Below are 23,152 nucleotides of genomic sequence, written 5' to 3'. Positions count from 1 at the left end.
TTAAAAATACTGGTTTATCATATGCTGAAAAGCCGTTACCAAAGCCGTAATTATCAGGAAGAAAGAATAATTGATTATAAATAGAGGGATGCATAAGGTGGGAATGGGAAGTTAATGTGAGCTTAACTGCTGCTTTACACTGCATGCATGTATAACACTTTAAATATAAGTAATTTAAGTAATTATTAACATGACTCCCAGTACTATTTATGAGAGACATTTGCTACTCAAATCTATATTTTAGAAAATGTTATGTATAGCTGGTCTCTGATACTAAGAAATAAATATATCTACAGTCTTGACTGTCCAGAGGTTACTAGGTTGGAGACTTATTAAATCTTTTCTAGAAATTTATAAACCATATGTAATAAGAAAGTATATGAAGGTCTGTTTCTCTACTTTAACCTTATATCACCTTATTCTTTAAGGGAGTGAGTTCTGACCTGGAAGTTTTGAAAGTATTGAGAGAACGCGAAGAACTTAAGTCAACGCTGAAAAAACTTGAGCGACGTGTGGCAGAAATTCAGGGTAACTTCAAAGTTTTAACAGCTGAGAGAGACAAAGTTGTCATTCTTTATGAACAGGTAATTTTATTTCTGTTTATATGATTAAAATAACTTAAGGTGAAGTGCAAGGAAAAAATCCTGGTTTTGTGTAAAAAAAGAAAAACGTGCAAAGCATTTATTTAAAAAAATAGAAAAAAAGTTATGGAAATTCTACGATTTGAATCTGCCAGTTAACTACAAGTTTGTAAGTGCTGTCCTGAATTAAGAATGCTTTCCTGAATCAAAGGATATATGCCCAAATCTTTACTTCATCTTTGATATTGCACGGTTTCTAGAATGCTTTGCATTAGCAGCCATATGCCATGGTAATATATTACATTATCTATCCCATATTTCTGTTATGCTGCTTTTGTTTTTTAAAACAGGCACAGGAAGAGATTTCCCGACTTCGTCAAGAAGTTATCAAATGCCCCAGGAATCCTAAAAGTATTGTGAGAGCTCAAGCTATGTTAAGACGTGTGGAGATAGAAAGGGAGAGAGCACTGTCAGATTTCCGAAGGATGACTACAGAACGTGATAGCCTCAGGGAGCAGTTAAAGGTTTGATTCCACACACCCTCCCAGGTTATTTTAACACGAAAACTACTTAGTAGAGTAAATTAAAAGCTGGTAAAAATTTCTGTTCTAATCCTGAGACTTAATTGCATTACATGTATGTGGTGAGTTCAGACTTGTTCTATATGTGGTTTTGCTGTTGTTATTTGATACAGATTTCCCAAGAGACTGCGTTTAATGAAAAGGCTCATTTGGAACAGAGAATTGAAGAGCTACAAACTACTATTCAAAATGTAAGGGGAAATAAGTATTTATGGAATTATAAATGTAATACAGGTCATGTTCGTGTTTAATCCTTCAGGACTAACCTGACTGCTTTCTATTGGGAAACAACAAGCTGAGAGTAGTGGATGTTATTTACCAAGACTGTAGCAAGGCTTTTGACACTGTCACCCACAGTGTGCAGGTTTGGATGTTATGGTCTGGATTAGTGGGTAGCTGGATGGGGGAAAATTTGATTGGATGGTCAGTCTTGTCAGGTAGCAGTTAATACCGCTCATCCTGGGGAGTGTTAACATGGAGCACCACAGGTGTTTTATTCCGAGGCTTGTCCTGTTTAACATCTTTATCGGTGCCCTGAAGGAGGTCACAGAATGTATGCTCATAAAGTTTGCAGATGACATCAAATTAGGGAAAACTGTTGATCTACTCAAGAGCACAGCTGTCATCCACAGGGACCAAGACAGGTAGGAAGAATGGACAACAGAAACCTTATAAAGTCCAACAAGGATGAATTCCAAGTTCTGAATTTGGAAAGAAGAGCCACTGGCACCAATGCAAGTTGTGGACCAATGGGTTTGGGAGCAGCTCTTCTGAAAAGGCCCTGTAGATCCTGGTGTACAGCAAGCTGTACATAAGCCAATAGTGTGCCACAGTGGCAAAGGCGGCCAGGAATGGACTAGGGCTGTGTGAACAGGACACAGCCAGTAGCTCAAGGGAAGTGGTTGTCCTCCTTTACTGAACACTCATTAGACCACATCTGGAATCCGCATCCAGTTTTGCCACCATGGTACAAGAAAGACATTGCCAAACTGGAGAGAGTTTGCTGGAGGGCTCCCATGATACTTGGGTCTGGAACACTTTCTCTATGAGAGGAGGCTGGTGGAACTGGTCTTGTTCCACCTGGAGTAGAGGTGGCTTAAGAGTGACCTAAATCCTACCCGCCAGTACTCATCAAGAAGTCAGAAACAGGCTTTTCACAGCAGTGCGTGGTGGAAGGATGAGCAGCAATGGGCATCAGTTGAAACAAAGATTCAGGTTGAATACAAAGAAATACTTATTGCCCATGAGGACAGTTGAGCAGTCTCCAACCTGGGAGATTTTTCAAGGCTGGACTGGACAAAGCCCTGAGCAACCTGACCTCAGAGCTGGGCCTGCTTTGAGCAGGAATTTAGACTAGAGACCTGCTGGAATCCATTCCAATATGAATTATCTTATGATTGTATATTATTAAGACCTCATGCTCCAAAACCAAATGTAATCGTTCCGTTCTGGCAAGTCCTATTTAATATAGCTTATTGTTTGCTAACATGTGGTGCTACATCAGAAAATTAAAACATTAACAAAATGAATATAAATCTTAAATCAATTTACAGTTTCGGTAGAACTTGATTTTTAAATATATTTACACTGATTTCTGTAGTGTATGTTTCTTCTAGACCTTATGGCCATAAATTCTGGTTCATTTTCTTCTTCAGCCTTTTAAATCCTACCAAGCTTATAAGTATAGTTCCAAGGATTATAGTATTAAACTGAGTGCATCTGTGATGAAGAAAACACGGTAGGCTTAAATAGCTCTGAGTACTCCAAGTAGTAAATTAGCTTTAATCACATGCTTGACATATGATGTGTAGTGAATATTGGGAATAGCCCTGTTGTGGAGACATCATCTTATTTCAGTTCATTTGGTACCCTTTGAGGGCAATACATCAATATGAAATTTATGGCAGTAGTATTGAAAAAGTTACTGTGTACCAGAGGCTTACTGACTTGATCTTTAGAGGCCTGATCTTTGATTATAGTTACGTAGAAATCAGTACTGAAAGAATCAGTAAATGAGGAGAGGGATGAGGTGAGAATTTTTTACCTTAAAAGAGCTGTTTTAAATAATCTAGAAAGGACAGTTCTTTGAATGTTAAGTGTAAGCTTTTGTAATAAAGAAACACATCTTTCTTTAAATTGGAGATTTCAAACTAGCTTTGCTGGCATCTGCGCAAGAGGTTTTGGACCTATTCTTTGTTCTAGGTACAGACCTAAAGGCCCCTCATGGTCGTAACTTGGTCATATAGTGCTTTGTGCAAGTGTTTTACAGTGATTTCTCTATCCAGTTATCGCCATAGCTATATAACTTAGTAGAGGCCTAAAGACATCATTGCTAGTGTTGCATCCTGAACTGGTATTTCTCCCTTCGTACACTCATAATAATGTTTTTTGTTATGTTGTTTTGCACTGAAAAGTTTTAATGTTGATCAATGCTGAACATTTTTTGCCCTTGGACATAATTACCAACCTAAAATTTACATTAATAAATGAAAATATTCCCAGAGACCTGAAACACAGGAAATTGATTGTCCTTCAAAGGAAGTAAAAATCACATTTCAGCTCTTTGCCAAGTACCTTCAGTAGACTTGGAGTCAGGCCCTGAGCAAATGAGATACTCAGGCATTTCTCCTTCAGTAAAAGATTTGTGCTAAAAACAGAGTAGAATTTGAATTAATAGGAGAAATTCTATGTATAAATCAGCTTTTTTTCAGCTTTTAATGTTTAATTATATTTATAGTTAGATAGTGAACGGTTAGAACAGATGTCCAAAGTGGCACTAATGAAAGATGCCATTGATTCTGTGGAAACTGAGATTAAAAGATTGGCAAGAAGAGCACTGGACTCTGAAACTGAGCTGAGACGACAGGAAGCTGAATATGCTTTGCTTAGGTAAGTAAGAGATTATAATTGCATTAGTTTGACAAGTAACATCAGCCTATGTTCGTTGGTTATCAATCATAACTGTTATATAGCTCAAAGGGAAAGGAATTTATGATAGTTGTTCTTATGAGCCATCCTTCTTTTCGGAATGAAATTTTTTTCCTCATTGCTTATTTATATGTAAATGTTCTTGGCTTGTTGATATTATGATATGCTGAAAACTATGTTCGGTGAAAAAGTAAAATTCACTCTGACTTTGAGGTAGGAATTTTCTATAAGAAGATGCAAGGATTGATATTTTTTGGTAAATTGCGTATGAATTAATTTTTTTTTTCATTTTTTATTGGTTTTATAGAGGCAAGCAAACGCACATAAATTAATGAGTGTGTGTAGTTAGTTTCAGACATCCTTTTCATAGGCTTGGAGCTTTTTCATGAAAGGAAATAAAACTGAAGCCTTGCATAGGGTTTATGGTGTGCTGCTCAACTGGAGTTGCTAACCATGTTCAGTAGCATGTAGTGAGACTAGACTCAATCGAAGCCTTTAGGGAAGAAAGCATAGGTCAGTGAGCACAAGATAAAAAAGGATAAATTACTGACTGGAGGGAAAGATCAAGCACGTGTGAAGAGAGATATGGAGGACTAGATCACAGGCTGAACTAGGCTACAGGGTGAATAGAGTGCAAGAGAAGATAATGTAACTTTGTCCTCTTGTATTTTCTTAAATATCATTCAGTTAGGCAAACACTCTCCTAAACCTATGTGTCCTTACAAGTGACTGGTGTAGTCGACACATGGATGTTGTAGTTTTTTTATTGGACTTTGATTGGTGAGAATACTGGGTGCTAGCATGCAATATTATGCTGGCCCACAATACTGTGATTTCTAAAATAACATGAACTCCTTTGCAAAGCCAGTCCTGAGTTATTGCTGCTTTGTTGTCAGATTTAGGAATACTGTGAAAATTGAGTTGTTGAAGATTAGTTGCTGCTACTAAAGTATCTTTTCCTTTTTCCTTCAAACCAAGCTGATAGTTCTCTTCAGTTTCTTCCACAGTTTGAGAATCATTAATATTACTACATGATTTTAATGTATGACTTGGGTATAACTTGAAACAGGTCAAGCATTCCAGTGTATGTCCCAAGTGCTAGTTTTTATTTTAATAAATTTTCGAGAAGTTTTTACATCCACCTGTTGTAAAGAATTCTTCTTACTTTTGTGTGATTCTTTACAGAAGCACTTAGACTTTAATATCCAGAGATTAAAGTTAACATTAATAAAATATCCCAAATAGTCTAAAATATACAGATGAATCACGCTTTTTCTTAACTTTTGCAATTTTAATGACATTTCAAAAAGGAAAAAAAGAATTTATGAACTTCTGAATTCTCCTGTTTAATGCTCTCCTTTTGCAGTTTATTGAATGAAAAAACAGAACAGACTCTTTCAGAGACTCAGCGAAGCCTTGCTAAGAAAACATATGAAATGCAACTTACCCAGAAGAAAATTATGCTTTTGGATGAAAAAATTGGTGAGTGACAGATACAGTTTTTGTAAAAAAATGCTATAGGCTAATTGTTATATTACTGCTTTTTTCTTTTTTTTTCTTACGAGTTGAAAGAAGAAGTGATGAATGCAAATAAATATAATTTTGACAGTTTAAAAATTTCAAGTGCCAAACATCTGTTTTCTTTCATTAATTGGAAGGTTTTTGCATCTTAAAATTATGTACTAAAGCCCCTGCAAGTAAGTTTTGGTGACAGTACATACTATCAGCTGAACAACATGTGTTGGTACCAGTGTGCAGTTGTCTGAGCATGTCAATTATATTTATGATCCTCTAAGGCAGGGTTAGCACCTCTCAGCGTCGTAAGATGATGTTGATGATGTAATTATCATCAACATCCTTTGCAGTACATATCCTATATTGTATGTTTATTGTTTTTTATATTATGGGAGTAAATGAGATGGATACAGGAATTTATTATTCCTGTAGTGCCAAGGAATATGTTCTGACTCCCAAAATTACAACTGTATTGTATTAGAAGTCTTTTATTATTTTCTATAGATGCAGTTGACATAATCTGTTCTCAAATGCAGTGCTGAATTTTTGAAGGGAAAATAAAGCTAACCTATAGCTAATGACATTTAATATTAAATCTGCCTTATGCTATTAAAATATCTTGTTTTCTGTTACTTCCAAATTTCAAACTCTGATTATTTGGGTTTAAACATTTCACTCAAGATGAACATTTCATTCAAATGAATAACCATTTCATTCAAAGTTAACTTAATTTTTCTTAATGCTTAATGCTTCACCTGCAAGGGTATTTAAGCCACATCTGAGAAGGCTAGAGAAAATGATATTTTGTCCACATTAAAATCCACATAATTTGCTTTAAAAGTCCAATACCCCTGGTACCGTAAAGTAAGGACTTAATGTTTGATAGGCATGTCAGTCTATTTGTTGTTGTATGCTTTTGATCATTCCTAGGAAATGTGTCCAAATTAAGCTTATTTTAACCCTTAAAAAAAAAAAAAAATCAGTTCATTACAGCTGCATAGCGACTTCTCAGAATTTGGCACCTGAGGTGTCATATCATCTGATTTGAAGCATGTTCCAATCTAGATTCATTAGGATTTTTCATTACTGTGAGGCAAGTCCAGGCAAAGAATCTTGAAATTAATGGAGACTGTCTGTATTGTGCTATTATCCTGTCACCACAGGGGTAACAGCAGAATATGCTGAAGGAGGGGAACTACTGTGTAGGTGTGGGGAGAGAAAGTGCTGAGAGAAGAAAGTTGAGAGGTTTTCAATAGGCAGGACAAGTAAAGTTAATAAAGAGCCAGAAGACAATTGAAGAATAAGGATATTAGCTGGACAAGAATTTGCAACAAGACAGATTGGTTATCAAGGGAGACTGTAAGTAGGAAACAGCAAGATTGGGAGTCAGTGAATTGAGAAACAGAGTGTGGATGTGACACCAGGGAAATCTGGGGCAATGCAAGAAACCAGAGACTGAAAATTAATGAAGTGAGAGGAGGGAATAAAGAAGGATCAGAGACATCCAGTGAGGAGAGCTAGTATAAAGTGGTTAAAGAGACTGGAAAGATCTTAAAATTGGATGACTAGTTCAGAGATTGTGGGTAGAACTTGGAGCTATTGGACACGCACCATGACTAGAAACTGCGAGCTGCTATACACACAGAATATTTAGGGCTAGGACAATAAAGCTGAAAGCAAGAGAAAGATTGGAGTAAAAGGAGATTGAGATAGAAAATGTGGATTTGGGATTGATAGGGAAGGAGCCTAGGATGAGAAACCTTAAGACTTGGGGCTAACCAAAGTGAAGAGAAAGGATGAGTAGCTAATGATATCTTCTTGGAGAGGCAGAATTGGAGAAGATGGAAAGTGTGTGTGCCCACTAGAGAACCTTTTGGAGTCTGGAATGGAACTTGAGATTTCCAAGTTTTGTGTTACATTATTTTGCAGACAAGAGAAGGTAAACTTGGCAAAGTGTCTCTTAGGTCACAGTTCAGGCATCCAAAATAATCAGGTAGTGTTTTCAATTGATCTTTGTGCCTCCATTCCATTTCTGTAAAATGGTGATAACACACCCTTGCTTAGAATCACAGAAGGATTGAGGTTGGAAAGCACTTCTGAAAGTCATCTTGTCCAACCTCCCTTCTCAAGCAGGGACATCTAAAGCCAGTTGCCCAGGACCATGTCTAGATGGCTTTTGAATATGTCCAAGGAAGGACACTTCATAACCTCCCTGGGCAACCTGTTCCAGTGCTCAGTCACTCTCAGTAAAAAAAAAAAAGTGTTTCCTGATCTACAGAGGGAACCTCCTGTGTTACAGGTTATGCCCATTGCCTCTGATCCTGTCACTGGGCACCACTGAAAAGAGCCTGGCTCTGTCCTCTTTGCACCCTCCCTTCAGGTATTTATATACACTTATAAGTTCTCCCCCCGAGCCTTCTCTTCTCCAGGCTATAAAGTCCCAGCTCTCAGCTTTTTCTCATAGGAGAGAGGCCCTCAGTCGTTTTCATGGCCCTTCATTGGACTCCCTCCCACATGTCCATGTCTGTCTTGTACTGACAAGATGAGAACTGGACCCAGCACTCCAGATGTGTCTCATCAGAGCTGAGTAGAGGGGAAGGATCACCTCCCTCAACCAGCTGGCAATACTTCCCCTACTGCAGCCCGGGTTACTGTTAGCCGCCTTTGCAGCAGGGGCACATGGGTGGATCATGTTCAACTTGGTGACCACCAAGACCCCCAGCTTTCCTGCCAAGCTGCTTTCCAGCTGGGCGGTGGTGGAAATTGTGCCCTGGGATTGTTCATCCCCAGGTGCAGGACTTTGCACTTCTCTTTCTGGAACTTCATGGTTCCTGTTATTCCCTATTTCCAGCCTGTCAAGGTCCCTCTGGATGGCAGCATGACCCTCAGGTGTATCAGCCACTCCTCACAGTTTTGCATCATCAGCAAAATTCCTGATGGTATGCTCTGCCCTATTATGCAGATCATCAATGAAAATGTAAAACAGGACTGGACACAGTATTAATCCCTGGGGCACACCACTAGTTACTGGCCTCCAACAAGGCTTTGTGCCACTGATCACCATCCTCTGGACCTGGCTGTTCAGGCATTTTTCAATCCACCTGTCTGCTCATCCAGCCCATATGTCAACAGCTCGTCTATGAGTATCTTATGGGAATGCCAGAGGCCTTACTGAACTCAAGGTAGACAACATCCCCTGCTCTCCCCTCATCTACCAGGCAAGTAATTTCATCATAGAAGTTTGTCAAGTTGGTCAAGTGTGACTTCCCCTGGGTGAAGCCATGCTGACTACTACTGGTGACTTTCTTGTCCTTAATGTTCCTGGAAATGGTTTCCAGGATTAGTTGCTCTATCGGAATTTTCTTTAGGGCCAGATTTGAATGCTGTCTTAGCAGGTTCCAGAGCTGTACATCCAAAAATATGGTGTGGAAATTTGAGCATCTTTCATCTTGTGTTTTGAAATAGGGAGAAATTCTGTGGAAAAATAGAAAGTGAATATATGCTATGATGTCCCTGAAAGACTGAGCTACAGATCATTTTACTTTGCATGTTTTGTCTCCTGGAAGTGGTTCATAAGTCTCATTCAATAAGCACCATTACACTGATATTTAAAGAGCAATTTGCAGCCTGCATGGTTTTTATGAGATGTAAGGTTCACTGTGAGAAGAGTTGCTGTGTTTCTCCTCTGTGAATTCAGTGTATGTAGATCATATAAGGATTGATTCTCTGGCCATTTTAAGGTAAATGTAGTGTGTAACACCTTGTTACCTGAATGAAGATAGGGAGAGGCATCTTTTAGAATTTGATTTTGTAGTGGATGGATTGCTTTTTTCATTATTATCTTTGCAATTTTTAAGTGGTGTTGAATTTTACAAATGTATTACTCCTATTCATTTTTACATAAAGTTCATTTAAATAAATAAAAAAATTATTTCAGAAAAAATGGCTAATATCAAGATATAATCTCTTTTATTTTATCAGTCATTACACACTGTAGTCTACATATTGCTTTAGTCTACTGTAATTCTGCTTAAGCCTTTATTGTTATAGTACCTGAGAGAGTTACTTTTAATGATCTAAACATTTGCTGTTTAAAGATAGATTTGTTTTGAGCCAGGTAATTTGAAGCCTTGATCTAAGGGAAAATGCAGTGCTATAAGTATTAGTCGGATTATTTATGTTTCAAAAAGGTACACGCTTCAGTGTTTTCTTGAAGGGGAGCTTTTGCCACGTTCTTTTATGCTTTAGAAGTGTATAAAAGAATTTTTACTTCAAATGGGATGAATTAATAAGAATGACACCTTTTTGATTGTGTCCAGATAACTTTTCAAGACAAAGTCTTGTGCAACAAGAGGAGATCTGTGCTCTGAAAGAAACAATTGCACAACTTGATAAAGAGAAGGCAACTTTGCAAAACTGTGTGGAAGAAGGAAGAGAGAAGATTGCTACTTTTGAGGAAAGCCTGGCAATTAAAGTATGTTTTAACATGTAAATAGTCACAAAAGATAAATAGGGAAAGAATCTGTTGGGTCATCAAACCTATCTTATATTGGTATCTCCAACAGCGCTCAGTGCTGAATTAGTTCTTCTCCAGTTTCAAGGCAACAATAAAACTCTTGTTGACTTCAACAGCAGTAAGTTTGAGCAGTGTTGAGCATCTCATGTTTGGCATTTTGTATGGTTTATACTTACCAAGAGAGGAGACTTTAAGTACTTTCCTGAAGTTGAGAAGAGTAAATTAGACAATAAAATATTTGATTGTAAAATTTAGCCTAAATTTGTCCTTGGGGTCCACTGCCGTTAGAGATGCAGGGCGCCAAACAGTATTGCCTTTGTTGTCATTGAAGAAGCATCTGAATGATATCCTTTTCACCTTAAGTTACTAGTTTACTGAAGAAAATAGCATCAGTTCATTGCCCAGTGTGATTTCAAACTTTATAATAAAGCTGCATAGTTTTCAGGTCTGAAACCTTGTTTTTCACCTCAACTTCAGCCATCTGGATATTGATTTTAGGATAAACTAAAGAAGGTACTTTTTAACTGTTGTGATGATTGATTCCAGAATTTGCAGTGATTTTTAAGAAAACTTTAAGGAAAATATATGGCAGGACAGGCTATAATCATCTTGCTGCAAGCACTGACTTTGCATTTTAAAAACTGTAAATTGTAAAATGGTGTCCATTTTGGAGAAGAGATGGTCATCTCTCACCTGTTGTGTCTCCAGTGGAAGACATTTCCTTAGGCTATCCATGCTTTTTTTAATATCTGTATCCAAAGACAAGGGAGTAAAGTGATACACTTTGTGCTACCTTCTTTATGGAAATACAGTGACAGAATTCTTGTTTTATTAATTGCAAACTACCAGACTCTGGTAGTTTATTCATTGTAGAAAAGCTGTGATAAATTATCTAATAGACAGAAGACATCATTTAGTTTTGGGATTGTGAGCCAATGCTATCTTTTGAATGACAAAGAATTAAAATTTTTAATTAAAGTTTTATATTCTGCAGAAGACAATAATATTTGTTTCTTTATTTGCCAAATTAGATTATAGAATCCTAAAATTATAGATTATCAGAATTTTCATCTCTAAACAGTACAGGATGAAACTTGGAAAACCACAATCCATTTTGCATTAAATAGTTAAATTAATCAGCTAGCTGAATAAAAGAAAAATATAGATAATATTATTTAATTTTTTTCCATTTATACTGAGGAGTGATGAGAGGTTTATTTTAACTTTGTATTTCTTTTCAAGGAGAAAGTAATTTCAGATTTCAAGATTCTGATTTCTGAGATGGAGCATTCCACAAAGTAAGGATAAAATGTCAATAATGTTATTAAATTTTATTAATTGATAGCATTACTGCAAAAATGGAATTATAGGATATGCTAGTGGATAAATTTTTTTTTACCCTATTAAATATTAAAATGTCCCAGCTTTGTTTCATGACTTGTGAGCTTAACCACTGGAAAAGCTGTCATTTTTATTAGGTTGGGCAGTGTTGTCACACCTGAAGTTTTTTTCATTTGCTGCATAGAAAGTCTTCTGAAGCACTCTGTGTCTGTAAGAAAGATATCACCAGTTTGCGTCAACAGCTACAAGAAACCAGCGAAGAACTTGCACAGACTAACAAGAACAGAGAATCATTAGCTCAGGAGAATGACAGGTTACAAGAGCATCTTTCTAATATTAAGCAAGAAAATCAGGTATATTTGTACAGAGAACCCTTGACTAAAAAGGAAAATTGTATATTTTTCAAGTAGTGCATAGAATTGTTGGGCCCTCATCTGAAGTAAATCTGTAAACTAGTTTTTAAGCTCATTTTTCAAACTCTGATTTATCCCTTATTGCTCGGCTCGCTTGTATGAAGAGGACTTCATTCTTATGTAATGGTATGAAGAGGACTACATTCTTATGTAATGGTTTGGATGTTTATCTTGAGAAACAGCTAATTATTGGTGTTTTTTTTATAATCTTCATGTAAAAACACTGTGGCAGTTATAACTATTGCTTATATGGAAAAATACTATAAAGGACACAGAGAGTATTTCTTACACTGTGCTGTGCCTGGCCCAGAGCACTTACAAGCTTATGAACTTGACTTGCTAATAATTTAACACAGAACACATTTTAATAAGGTTCAAAACTATGAATAGTATTATATTTGTTTACATTCCTTTAAAGTGGCTTTTGCATAGAAGATGCTGGAAATACTTGGTCGTAATACAGCATTACATTATCTACTGTGTTACTAATCTGTGTGCAGTTACTAATGAAAGTAGTTAAAATACTTAAAACTAAAGTGTCGTCTCATGCACACACAGTGTTCATGCATCAATGTGTTTTTCAAGCAGCTAGAAATTAAACTTAATACCTGCAGTAGTTCATCACTGTGCAATGTTCTGGGTTTTCTTCTTTTTGTTCAATCTCTTGCCTTCATTTAGGTTTTCTGATACTTGTTCTTTCTTCTCTGCACTTATTCTACTGCTTAGGATATCTTTGTCTTTGAAAATGCTTTCTGCTCACCTGGCTTTCTTTTCCTGTAGAAGCGCTACCCAGTTTTGAAGGAGCAGGTTAACTTCATGTGACTTTAGCTATATAAAAGTTTCAAGTTATTAAGGCTCCCTTTTAAGTGAAGAAAAGTATTCCAAAGGAGGTTCATCCCGTCCCAGTTTTTAAAGTGATTCATCCTACCTGTTTCTCTCCCTTTGTTACAGAGGAAGCATAGCTAACTAGTTTAGATCAGGTGCCTAATTCTGTGCTGCGAAAATTAGGTGAGACAGCTCCCATGCTAAATAATTCTTCTCTCAAACACATTAATCTTTTCTCTTTAGCGCCCTTTGTGAGCGTGCTAGAAAAGTCAAGGTCCTAGTAGCTTTAATCACCAAAGGTAGTGCCACTAGGTTCCTAGTGAGTGCCACTAAAAACATGGATTGCTGAAAGAGATTACTCGCTATCCTTTACCTTCTCTCAGAATCACAGTTGATACTGATGTGGTCAGCTGGTACAAAGCAAATCCTCCTGTTGCTTCTAGCTACCTTCAAAGGCTTCATGGTTTTCTTTGCAATGCCTGGATGCCTGTAGAAGCAGTTAGAAACAAAAAGTTTTAGCCCCACAGAATCAACTACTTTTTATTGGGCTTGCATCTATAATATGTAATGGTTCCTCTAGGTTCTTCCATTAATTTAGGTGATGTTCAAAGTATTTAAAATAGCATTGCCTTTGCTTCAGTTGGGCTTACTGAAAAAGTTAACAGAACCTTTCTCAGCAATTCAGTCTTTTCACAAAGGAACACGAGTTTCTCCATAGCCTACTTTCTCCCCACCTGACACATATTGGTTCTTGCAGCTGAGTGTTCTCATAGTAATTTTGTAAGGAAGGAGGAGTTTCTGAACAGGACAGTTCAAGACAGCCTTTCTGCAGTATTTTTTCTTGACTCTGTTGTGTTTCTTGAGCAATAGCTGCCAGAACTGGATGCCTTTTCCTAATATGTGTGGCTTTATTTCCCCTGATTAGGAGGTAACCACTTAGTTAATTCAATTTTTAGCTGTTTTCTGCTTTTTCAAATGTGGGCTTTTAAGAGACTGTAACATGTAAAAAAGAGGGAACTGACTCTGAGCCCTGCTCCTTAAATGGGGTAGGCTATTTTGTTATGACCACCTAGCTACTAAGTAAACCATCTTTTTCTTCTTAACTGCTACATTCTTTTATTAACATTTTTCTTCTTTTTAAGAAAATTTATTATTTGTAACTCAAAGAAGGTAAATATTTTTGATACATGTAAAATTTTATTTATAGAAATATACATTATTTAAATTTTATATAGCCTTTAAATAACTTGTTCATAAAGCCATAGGCACTAGATACACACTAATTCTATTTTTTTTTAAAGATACAAACATTATACATTAACCTTATGAAACAAATTTTTCTTCATAGGTACTATATAGAAAACTAGCAAAGTACCAGAATGAGCTTGATGACATGAAGTTGAAAGCCCAGGATTCAAACACAGATATTGTCAGGCTGAAGGGCATACTGAAGTCTAAAGTGGGTATATGGATTAAACCTATTGTTTTAACTAAAAATGAAATTTTAACCATGCTTCCATGCAAGAATTTGCTTCCTTGCTGAAACTTATTTGCACTCTACTAACAGGTTTTTCACAGCTTGAACACGTTTTTTTAGTTGTTTTTGCAGTACACAAGGAATTCTATTTCAGTGTGTTTTTATATATATGCATGTGTGTGTTTATTAAACTTAAGAATTTGGAGAGTGAATAATACAGAGACTTGAAACTCTTTTGTCTTTCTTACCATATGGGATTAATAGTAAAAAACCAAAAGAAATAATTCTGCAATATATTGCAATGCCTCATATTTGTCATGTTAATTTAGCCATTTTTAACAGTTGTCTTTTGAGCATTAAAATGCAGCCATCTTGAACAAAACACTGGTTACTGAGAAGTCTCTCGATGTTTTGGCTAGATGGCAAAGTTTTCAATGGAAAGAGAACATCCAATACCATGTCATAGCTGTAGACCTGTAGATACCCCTATTTTGTGAAGCTTGCTCTGAATTATTAAACTAACAAGATTTATATGTTAGGAGATGGAGAACTGCGAGCTTTTGGAGAATTACCACAAAGCCCGTGAACAAGGAGAAAGCTGGGAAGCAAAATGCCATCAAGAAGAAGCAGATTGTAGCTCTGTTAAATGGGCACTGATTGGTGTGGAGTCCGAGAACCGCAGGTTGAAAGAGAAAATGGAGTCCCTTGAAACAGAGATGGAGCAAGTAAGTTGAAATTCTTCTTTGCATAGTTCACCCTTGAAATGGTCTGGTAGGATTTTAAGCCTGTAGCTGTTGAAAATTATGCTTAATGCCACTTCTTATATTTTAGAGATACTTGCTACAATGAACTGTATGGACTTTGGTTTTATTTAATAATATGACTATATTTCCATTAGTCACTCTTGGAAAAAGATCTTTAAAAATAATAGCATATTTTAAGGGAAAAAAGTTCCAAAATGCTCTCGTATTTGGAATGATCAAAGGCATAATGTCACACAAAACTCCACAGCATACCTTGTGCTTTTTCACCTGTTATGTTCCTGTCCCTGCTTTTCTTGCTTCCAGCTTTCCAGCCTTTTTTCCACTGCTTTAGGTGTCCCAGAGATCCTCTTCCCCCTTGAAAATCTGAAGAACTTAAGGGGACATGCACAGTGTGCCTTTGAAAATACATTATGAACATATAAACTATCTTCTGGTTTTGGGTTATTACCATTTTTGTTGCAGATCATCTCTGCTTCCTGAATATCACATAGGCTACTGAGGATCATCCATGCACGTTAGATACTCAGGAGGCACTGAGCTGCTGCTGTTCAGGAAATGGATGAGAACGTAACAGTAGCAAAGCAGTGCAGGAAGATTGTGTGGCAGATTTTGACATTTTTTGAATGTAATAAAACTGCTACATGATCCTAGTTTGTCCAGCCAGCCTCAAATGGTAGAGATGTCATCCTGCTAATTCCCTCCCACGTGCCTGCTATTAAATATCGCAATAAACAGGCCTCTTCGTGAAAACTGTCAGCAAATTGAGTCAGAATTCCAGATGGATATCATGTTCAGGTTCACAGCAGTTACATGTAAGGCACATATCTAAAACTGAGAAGTTCTTATTAAAAAAGTCCTAACATGCTTAGCAGTGCCCTGTGTTTCCTGTGCTTTTTTTATGCAAGACAGAGCTAGAACTAATGTGACACTCTCCCCCTACAATCATCTCTTTTGGTCTCATTCCTAAGAAATCCTTCAAAGAAAGTACAGTGCTTTATCTCTCCCTTTGCTTTTGTCAACAACCTCCCAGATTCATTCTGCCACCTACCGAAAATTAAGTAGTTAGAAGTGACTAGAAATACTAGTCAGGTGTCAAAGGGCAAAGTTTTCAGTAATGAAAAACCTAGGCTATGTTAAATTAAGATATACAAAATTCTGAACGCCTGTAGTCAGAACTGCTGCTGCTGGTTTGTGGACTTCTCTTTAGTGTGACTTCTGTCATGCCTGAGTTTATGGGTGACAGCAGTATAAATATGACTGACAGTATCTCAGCATTCGCTGATTATCTACATGCAAGAATACATTTTATTGTTAAAATAAGAGTGTCTAATCTGAAAATGGAATGGCACCTGTGGCAGAATTTTGAGCCTTATTAGCTCTGCAGACAGAGTTGAATTCTAGGAATAGTTTAAAATGTCAGTAGCTGATTTTGCTGTCAGAAGCAAGAACTCTTCTCTTTTAGTTTTTATATATGGGAGTTATTTAAAGAAATAACTTTAAAGTTTATTCCAGAATAAATGACTGCTGCTTCTTAAAATTCACCACAATTACATAGACGTATTTTATGTGATTTTGGAAGCAGTTCTAAGTTTTCTTTGCAGTAGAGGTTTGATTATGTGATATTCCTTTACTGCTATTTAACAACAGAAGCAGCATACAAGTCTCAGACTTCTGCCTTAAATGGAGAGCTTCAAAAATACATCATGAGGGAGTTTCTCTACTTGCAAATCTCACATCTACACAAGAGCTTTGCATTAAACTATATGCAGTCAAAGAATAATTAAATAAATCAGCAGTTAACTTACACAGCAGAGAAGGTAGAAAGGGTATGTGAAATACATTAGAAAAATAAGTTCATGTTAACATTATACTTAGGGGATCTAAATCTACTTTGAGATCTAGAATGATCAAAGAAATCCCTGTTGATGATTAGTGTTTTGATTTTTTTAAATTGAAATGCTTAAATGTTTTCCTTAGGGGCTTACTCCTTAGAGGGTGGATACTATTTGAAAAGCTCACTGCTTTGCAAGGCTTTACTATGAATACTCAAAAGTCAGAACTCAAAATTACTGGTTGTTCTCTTGAAAAATGTCTTGGATTTTACATCTAGTCACTAAGTAAGCAGAGTAGCTGGAGTAGTTTATTAGTAAAGAAACTTGATATGGACTTCAAAATGCTTGACTTTTAGGAAGTATCAACATCTCTTTAATAATCTCTCCTTAATTTCCCTTGAAAATCAATTTCTGTTGACCTTGATTTTTACAAAACCTACAAAATTCATGTTTGGTAGGCAAATCTTTAAAAGCTCAGCTTGGATAAACTCTGAAAAAATTTTCATACATACTCAGAATATTCAGGTATTTTCAGTATGATTCTATCACTGTCCTATCCATTCTCTGCTCCAGCTGAGATAATTTGTTGTTCTTTACAGGCTTCCAGCATTCTGTTTTGACCTTTATGCCTTTTCCATATGCCATGGGTAAAGCTGCTGTTTGACAGTTGGGCGTTTGCTCCAGCCAAATGTGTGCAATGTCTTTTTTTATGCTTGTGGAATCCTCTACGATACTTTTGATAGGGAAGATTTCCAGCATAAGAGGTTTGCCTGAAGCTTTTGTGAGATTTTATAACACTAAGCCTTTCGGGATCCTTCTGTGAGATTGTCAGTGAAGGGATTTTCTGGGACTGTGGAGAGCAGCAACACTTTCAGTAGAGAAAAATGCAGAAATCGAGTTGGAGAAAAGTCTGAGGTTGGGAAATTTTCACTATTTTTTTTCATACCTTTCAACCAGTGGTTTTTCATCAGCCATGTATAACCATCAGATAGGGCTCTTATTCCAATACAGAAATCTGCATTACTACATTGCAGCATACATATATTCAGAAGTGGAAATCAAATCTGATGCTGAATAATATTGTTCTTTCAGTGTTTCTAGTAGCGTTTATTGTCCAATAATTTATGCTGTCTACAGTTTTCAGTATTCTTTTGTTCTGAAATACAAAAGTAGAATATAGAAACTGTTTATAGGCAAAGGAACTAGATTTTTGATTGTCAGTAGAAAATTGGATCTTTCAGACTGAAGATACCTTTTAGTTTAGTTTGGTAAATCCAAATCATTTGAGTTTTGCTTTGGAAAGTGAAAAAAGTTTTTTTTCTTTTTTTCTATTTTCTTCTTTTTTCCCTGTTGGCCTGTGACCTTAGCTTTCTCAATATCTGATTTGAACACACAAATGGTTATCCTCTGAAAATTCTGATGAATGTGCTGTAGAGGTGGGGTGTTTGGTAAGATGTCTCAGTTCATAGATTTATTATGACCTTTGGGTGAGCATTATTGTGCTAAATGTAAACTAGGTTTGAGTAAAATACAGATAAAAGTGCTTGCAGTATCCCAAATCGACTCAGTTAGACATACTAAAATGCGTACATGAAAAGATGACGAAAAATACCATCTAGCTTGTTTACACTAAGATTAAAACAGGCAGTTTTTTGTGTCTCTGTAGCTGACTCAATACAGATTTTCCTGACTCACCATCTCTGGGTTTGTTGGGTTTGGGGGGTGTGTGTGTGTTTGTTTGTTTGTTTTGATTTGTTGGTTTGGGTTTTTTTCTTTTCTCTTTTTGTGTAGTTATGTCTCAGGTACATCCGTTGTTCCTTTTTCAGTGGAACATACCAGGTTTCATGGATATTATTCTGTTTTAGGTTCCCCCAAGATACATAGATGCTTAGTCTCATTTTGGATTTTATTCATTTTCCCTTTCCCCCCAAATTTATTCTTGATGCTTCTTTAAGTAAAATAAGCGTAATCTCACTCTGCTGGAGATCCAGATATTGGTTTGTTATACCACGTGCCATTTCCTGCATGCAAATGGTTAATCAGTAGTTTCTTGCCTCAACAAAATACAGAACTTCTCCCCTCTTTTTAATGATTCTGTCTACAGTCTATATCCCCATTGATCCATATATTTAATAGCATTTTGTCAGTTCTACCAAGAACATTTATATTCTGATACATACATTGGGTGAATTTATAAATTCATAGATTCATAGATTGGTCCAGGCCAGAAGGGACCTCCAAAGGTCATCTGGTCCGACCTTCCCACAGTCAGCAGGGACGCCCCCAACTAGACCAGGTTGCCCAGGGCCTCGTCGAGCTTCACCTTGAATATCTCAAGGGAAGGGGCCTCAACCACCTCCCTGGGCAACCTGTTCCAGTGTTCCACCACCCTCATAGTAAAGAACTTTTTCCTAATATCCAATCTAAATCTCCCCTTCTCCAACTTAAAACCATTGCCCCTCATCCTGTCACTGCAGGCCTTTGTAAACAGACCCTCCCCAGCCTTCCTGTAGGCCCCCCTCAGGTACTGGAAGGCCGCTATGAGGTCTCCCTGGAGCCGCCTCTTCTCCAGGCTGAACAACCCCAGCTCCCTCAGTCTGCCAATCTGACACAAGATTTTGACTGAAGGCAAATGTAACGCGAATCATCAGTGGAGTGAGAGCGAATTTTGGTCATACATCCCAGACTTCCTTTTTTCTTTTTCTCGCTCTTTTTTTTTTTTTTAAAGGTTACCATAATAGATAGATAAAACTTTAAAATATTTGTTTAGCTGCAGAGCAAGTGTGTGTCATCCTATTCTGAAATAGAGCTGCTGAGAAAACAACTGGTAAATGAAAGAGCATCTATGAAAAACCTGGAATCTTTGCTTGCATCCAATCATGAGAGAGAATTTCAGTCACAGATAGAAAAACAAGAAAAAGACTCTGAAATTCAGTTTCTCAAGGAACAGCTTGCTTTGGCAGAAAATAAACTGTGAGTAAATGACCAGGAGAATATTGCAAGTTTTTTCATTCTTCCCAAGTGTATATACACACAGATGATTTTATATCTAGATGCATTTTCAAATGGCTAATGTACCTTGGTTACTTCACCAGCAGAAGATACCAAAAACCTGCTTCTGATTCCCCAGTTATATCCTAATAGTTTTTTCTGTGTACTGTTATATTTCACTCCAAAAAATCTTCTTAATCTCAATTGCATGGTATAGATGCCCTTTTAATTTTGGATAATTGTATTTGGTAAGATACTTGGAGGATTATAGTTAATATCTAATTAAACTATATGGACTTTACAGTGCTATGCAGAGTCAAGATTTAACTCAGCTCAGAAATAGAGCAGCTCAGCTAGAGCTGGAACTGGATTTCACCAAAAGACAGCTGGGGACTGAGCGCTTTGAAAGGCAAGTATATGTTTTGGTGTTGTGCTTCCTGCATTTAACTGGGGTAACAAGCAATATAGTACCAAGGTTTAGACTGATCAGTAGGGTAAACAGCAAAGTTTGGTTTTGTTCCGCTGTACATCTTCTGTGTATTCGGAGGCTATTCATGTCACTGAATTCAGTCTGTGTAGCTGGTATACATGCTGTCTAAATTGGTTGTCTAGGTTCCCTTTATAGCCAATGAAATGACACACTGAGATAGGCTGCTCTCTAGAATTCCCTGTTTTGGGATGGGATGGATCACTTCTCTGAAGATGTTCGTATGTCTTCACTCATTTATAGAGAAGCTTGTCTTGATCTATAGTGAGAGTCTAGGTGACGAGCTGGCTACACAAGTGATTTATAGACTACTAATTCTGCGATATGAAGGGCTACCTTTTGGCTACACTTGTACTAGTGAACTAAAACAGGTCAGAGCATTGTCTTGAGAGGTCCACACGCACCCTGAATGCATGGCAAAACGCATGGCAAAACGCTGAACTTTTGGGTTAGATGTGCAAGTCAGTTTAAAGGGTGGTATCATTTGTGCTTCTTCGGGTGCATAGAATGAGCCACATGGGAGTACCTTTGTTTTGAAAGAAACTCAAACTTCTCACAGCCAATCTGTATTTCTGGTAGTGGCAAGTGAAAACCAGAAGATTAGCCAGAGAGGAAAAATACTATTCTTAAAGTTGGTATCGTGATAGTGTATAATGGAAGCAGCAGATGTCACTACTGACTGTTTTTTTTTGTTGTTGTTGTTGTCAGTTTAAACAAGAGGATAGATGATATCCTTGTTCTAACACTGACTTAACTAGTCATATTGATTTACTGCCTTGGCACAGAATGAAATAATGCCTGAAATTAGGAGGTGGAAGTGCCAACGCTGTCAGGCCTTGAATGAGCACTAACACAGGGATACTAGGAGGCTTAATCCATCTGTCTGGGTTTTTCTTTACCATTCAGAAAAAGCACCTCCCCATCTCTCCCACCCTCCTGACTGCGGAAGCAGTTTGGACTCATGTGGAAACAACAGGTTTGGTTTATTGTTCTGTTCTGGCTGTGGTGACCAAGCACAGGGATCAACTGTCAGACACCCCTGAACAACCCCACTCACAACTTGCATATCTTTTTATCCCTTTCTGTTTCTTGACCCTCCTTTTTGCTGCCCTTGTACCTCTCTTTCTCTGCCCCAGTCTCTTCCTAAATAAAAAACTTGCCCATGGTTGCTTTTCCCCATTGGTCATAGTTTTGCTACATTCATACCCAAACTTGGTATTCTACAGGGTGATGTTACCTGTGAGAGCTGCAAGCGGCTGCACTCTGACTTCCCACCATTGCCAGCACCATCTTGTCCATTAAAGACAGTAGAGCATGGGCATAGTAAAGCCCTTAAAAGCAACAATGCTAGTAAGACTAGCAGTTAATGTAGATAAGTCTGGTTCCATAGTCTTTACAGTGCATATCACCTCCCCAGGCACAAGGTTGTGGGATGTTGGTAGGTAGGTGGAAGACTGTTACCGTCTCACTGGGCTCCTGCTGCCTGTAGATTCAGATCTGTGAGCTGATGGGTCTGGATCTGATCCCTCTCCTGCAGGTTTTGGTGATCTGTTTCGGTGATGTGCTCCATAGGTAGGTCTGTAGTAATGGCTAAGTCACACTGGAGTCAGTTTCAGTTCAATAGCATACGGGCAGTCCCAGTTATACCTTCATTTGCAAGGTTTTGGGCAACTTGGAGTCCTTTTTTCCAGCCTGGGTCAGTGCTATGCTCCCAATACACCCATTCATTTATCATTTTTACTGGGGTTATATGTTGAAACTCAGGGGTTCTTGTAGCCACCCTTCCTAGTAGTTTTCCAGTCCAACACAGACTAGATTCTCCTCGTGTAAACAATTGGCATCCTGAAACCAGGATCCCAGACGAGTATGTACCAATTTTCCAATGTATTATCCAATCCCACCTGCTTCCTCCCCTTATTCCCAGATGCAGGAGTTACGAATTGATCCAGTACCCAGGTTCTTTAGTGATTTAGTGATTGTCCTTGTGTTGCAGACTTGTGAATAACCTTCAAATTAGGCTCTTCATCCCTGGAGATTTTTACAATTTTTAGAGTTTAACCTGCAGCAACCATGGCTAGCTTGTGTCTTTATGGAAAAAAGAGACAATGGATATGTAGAACTAGATTTGAGTAAGGATGTAATTCGAAGAGAGTCACTGATCTGTCTTTCAGAGAAGTATATGATGAACACCATGTCTCTTTTTAAAATAAAATAAAATAGCTGACAATCTTAAAAGGGAAACAAAAAAGATGATAATGACTATGAGATAATTTTGATGATTTTTGAAAAGTGCTTAGTCTCACTGTAAATAATGTTCATTTAGGCAACGTGCTGTACAGGAGTGCCGATGCCAGGATCGTACAATCTCATATCAGTTAAGCTCTACGTTAAGAACATCATCACCAGAATGTTCCCATTATCGACCTCCTGATTGGTCTTTGGACTGGCCCCTGGATGGATAAGTGGTTCAATGACATTTAAGTTCCAAACACTGAGGGTAAAAAAATAAAATAAAAGCGTGAACTCTGATATTTCTTCTCGAAATATTGACTGAATTCCATGGAATTACATTGCTCCAAGAAAAGTTACAAGAAGATTAAGGACCACAATCTTTTGACAATACTCCTTATGTTTTGTTTTATTGAGCTGTATCAAAAGTATGGGGTTAATAGCAACTACTTGTACTGGGATGCTATAGTCATAAATTCTTAAAACCGTAATAGAAATAATGCTACAGAAGATCTCTACTTGACTTGCCACCATTTTGTGCAGGTGTAGATGTAAATATTTTCATCTTTCCTACATAAAAGCTGTTAACTATCCAGCCTTTCTTCTTCTAGTAGTTTTCAGGATAATTTTTACTCTCTATATATGCATTTTTTAGAAGAAACATCAATGCAT

The 23,152-nt window shown here is 37.3% G+C and overlaps 1 protein-coding gene across 1 annotated transcript in view; it reads left to right on the top strand.

The window, feature by feature from the left end:
• Positions 1-22,713, top strand: part of TSGA10 (testis specific 10) — a 28,511-nt gene extending 5,798 nt beyond the window's left edge. Inside the window, 13 exon segments of the mRNA XM_074149505.1 lie at positions 429-584; positions 932-1,105; positions 1,276-1,353; positions 3,900-4,051; positions 5,457-5,572; positions 9,925-10,079; positions 11,364-11,419; positions 11,647-11,815; positions 14,049-14,159; positions 14,717-14,902; positions 19,544-19,746; positions 20,069-20,173; positions 22,575-22,713. Of these exon segments, the coding sequence (XP_074005606.1) occupies positions 429-584; positions 932-1,105; positions 1,276-1,353; positions 3,900-4,051; positions 5,457-5,572; positions 9,925-10,079; positions 11,364-11,419; positions 11,647-11,815; positions 14,049-14,159; positions 14,717-14,902; positions 19,544-19,746; positions 20,069-20,173; positions 22,575-22,713 (1,800 nt within the window).
• Positions 22,714-23,152: the final 439 nt, after the last annotated feature.

The sequence above is a fragment of the Numenius arquata genome, chromosome 1 (genome assembly GCF_964106895.1).
Source record: "Numenius arquata chromosome 1, bNumArq3.hap1.1, whole genome shotgun sequence".
Taxonomy (NCBI): domain Eukaryota; kingdom Metazoa; phylum Chordata; class Aves; order Charadriiformes; family Scolopacidae; genus Numenius; species Numenius arquata.
This window is presented reverse-complemented; position numbering and strand designations above follow the sequence as displayed.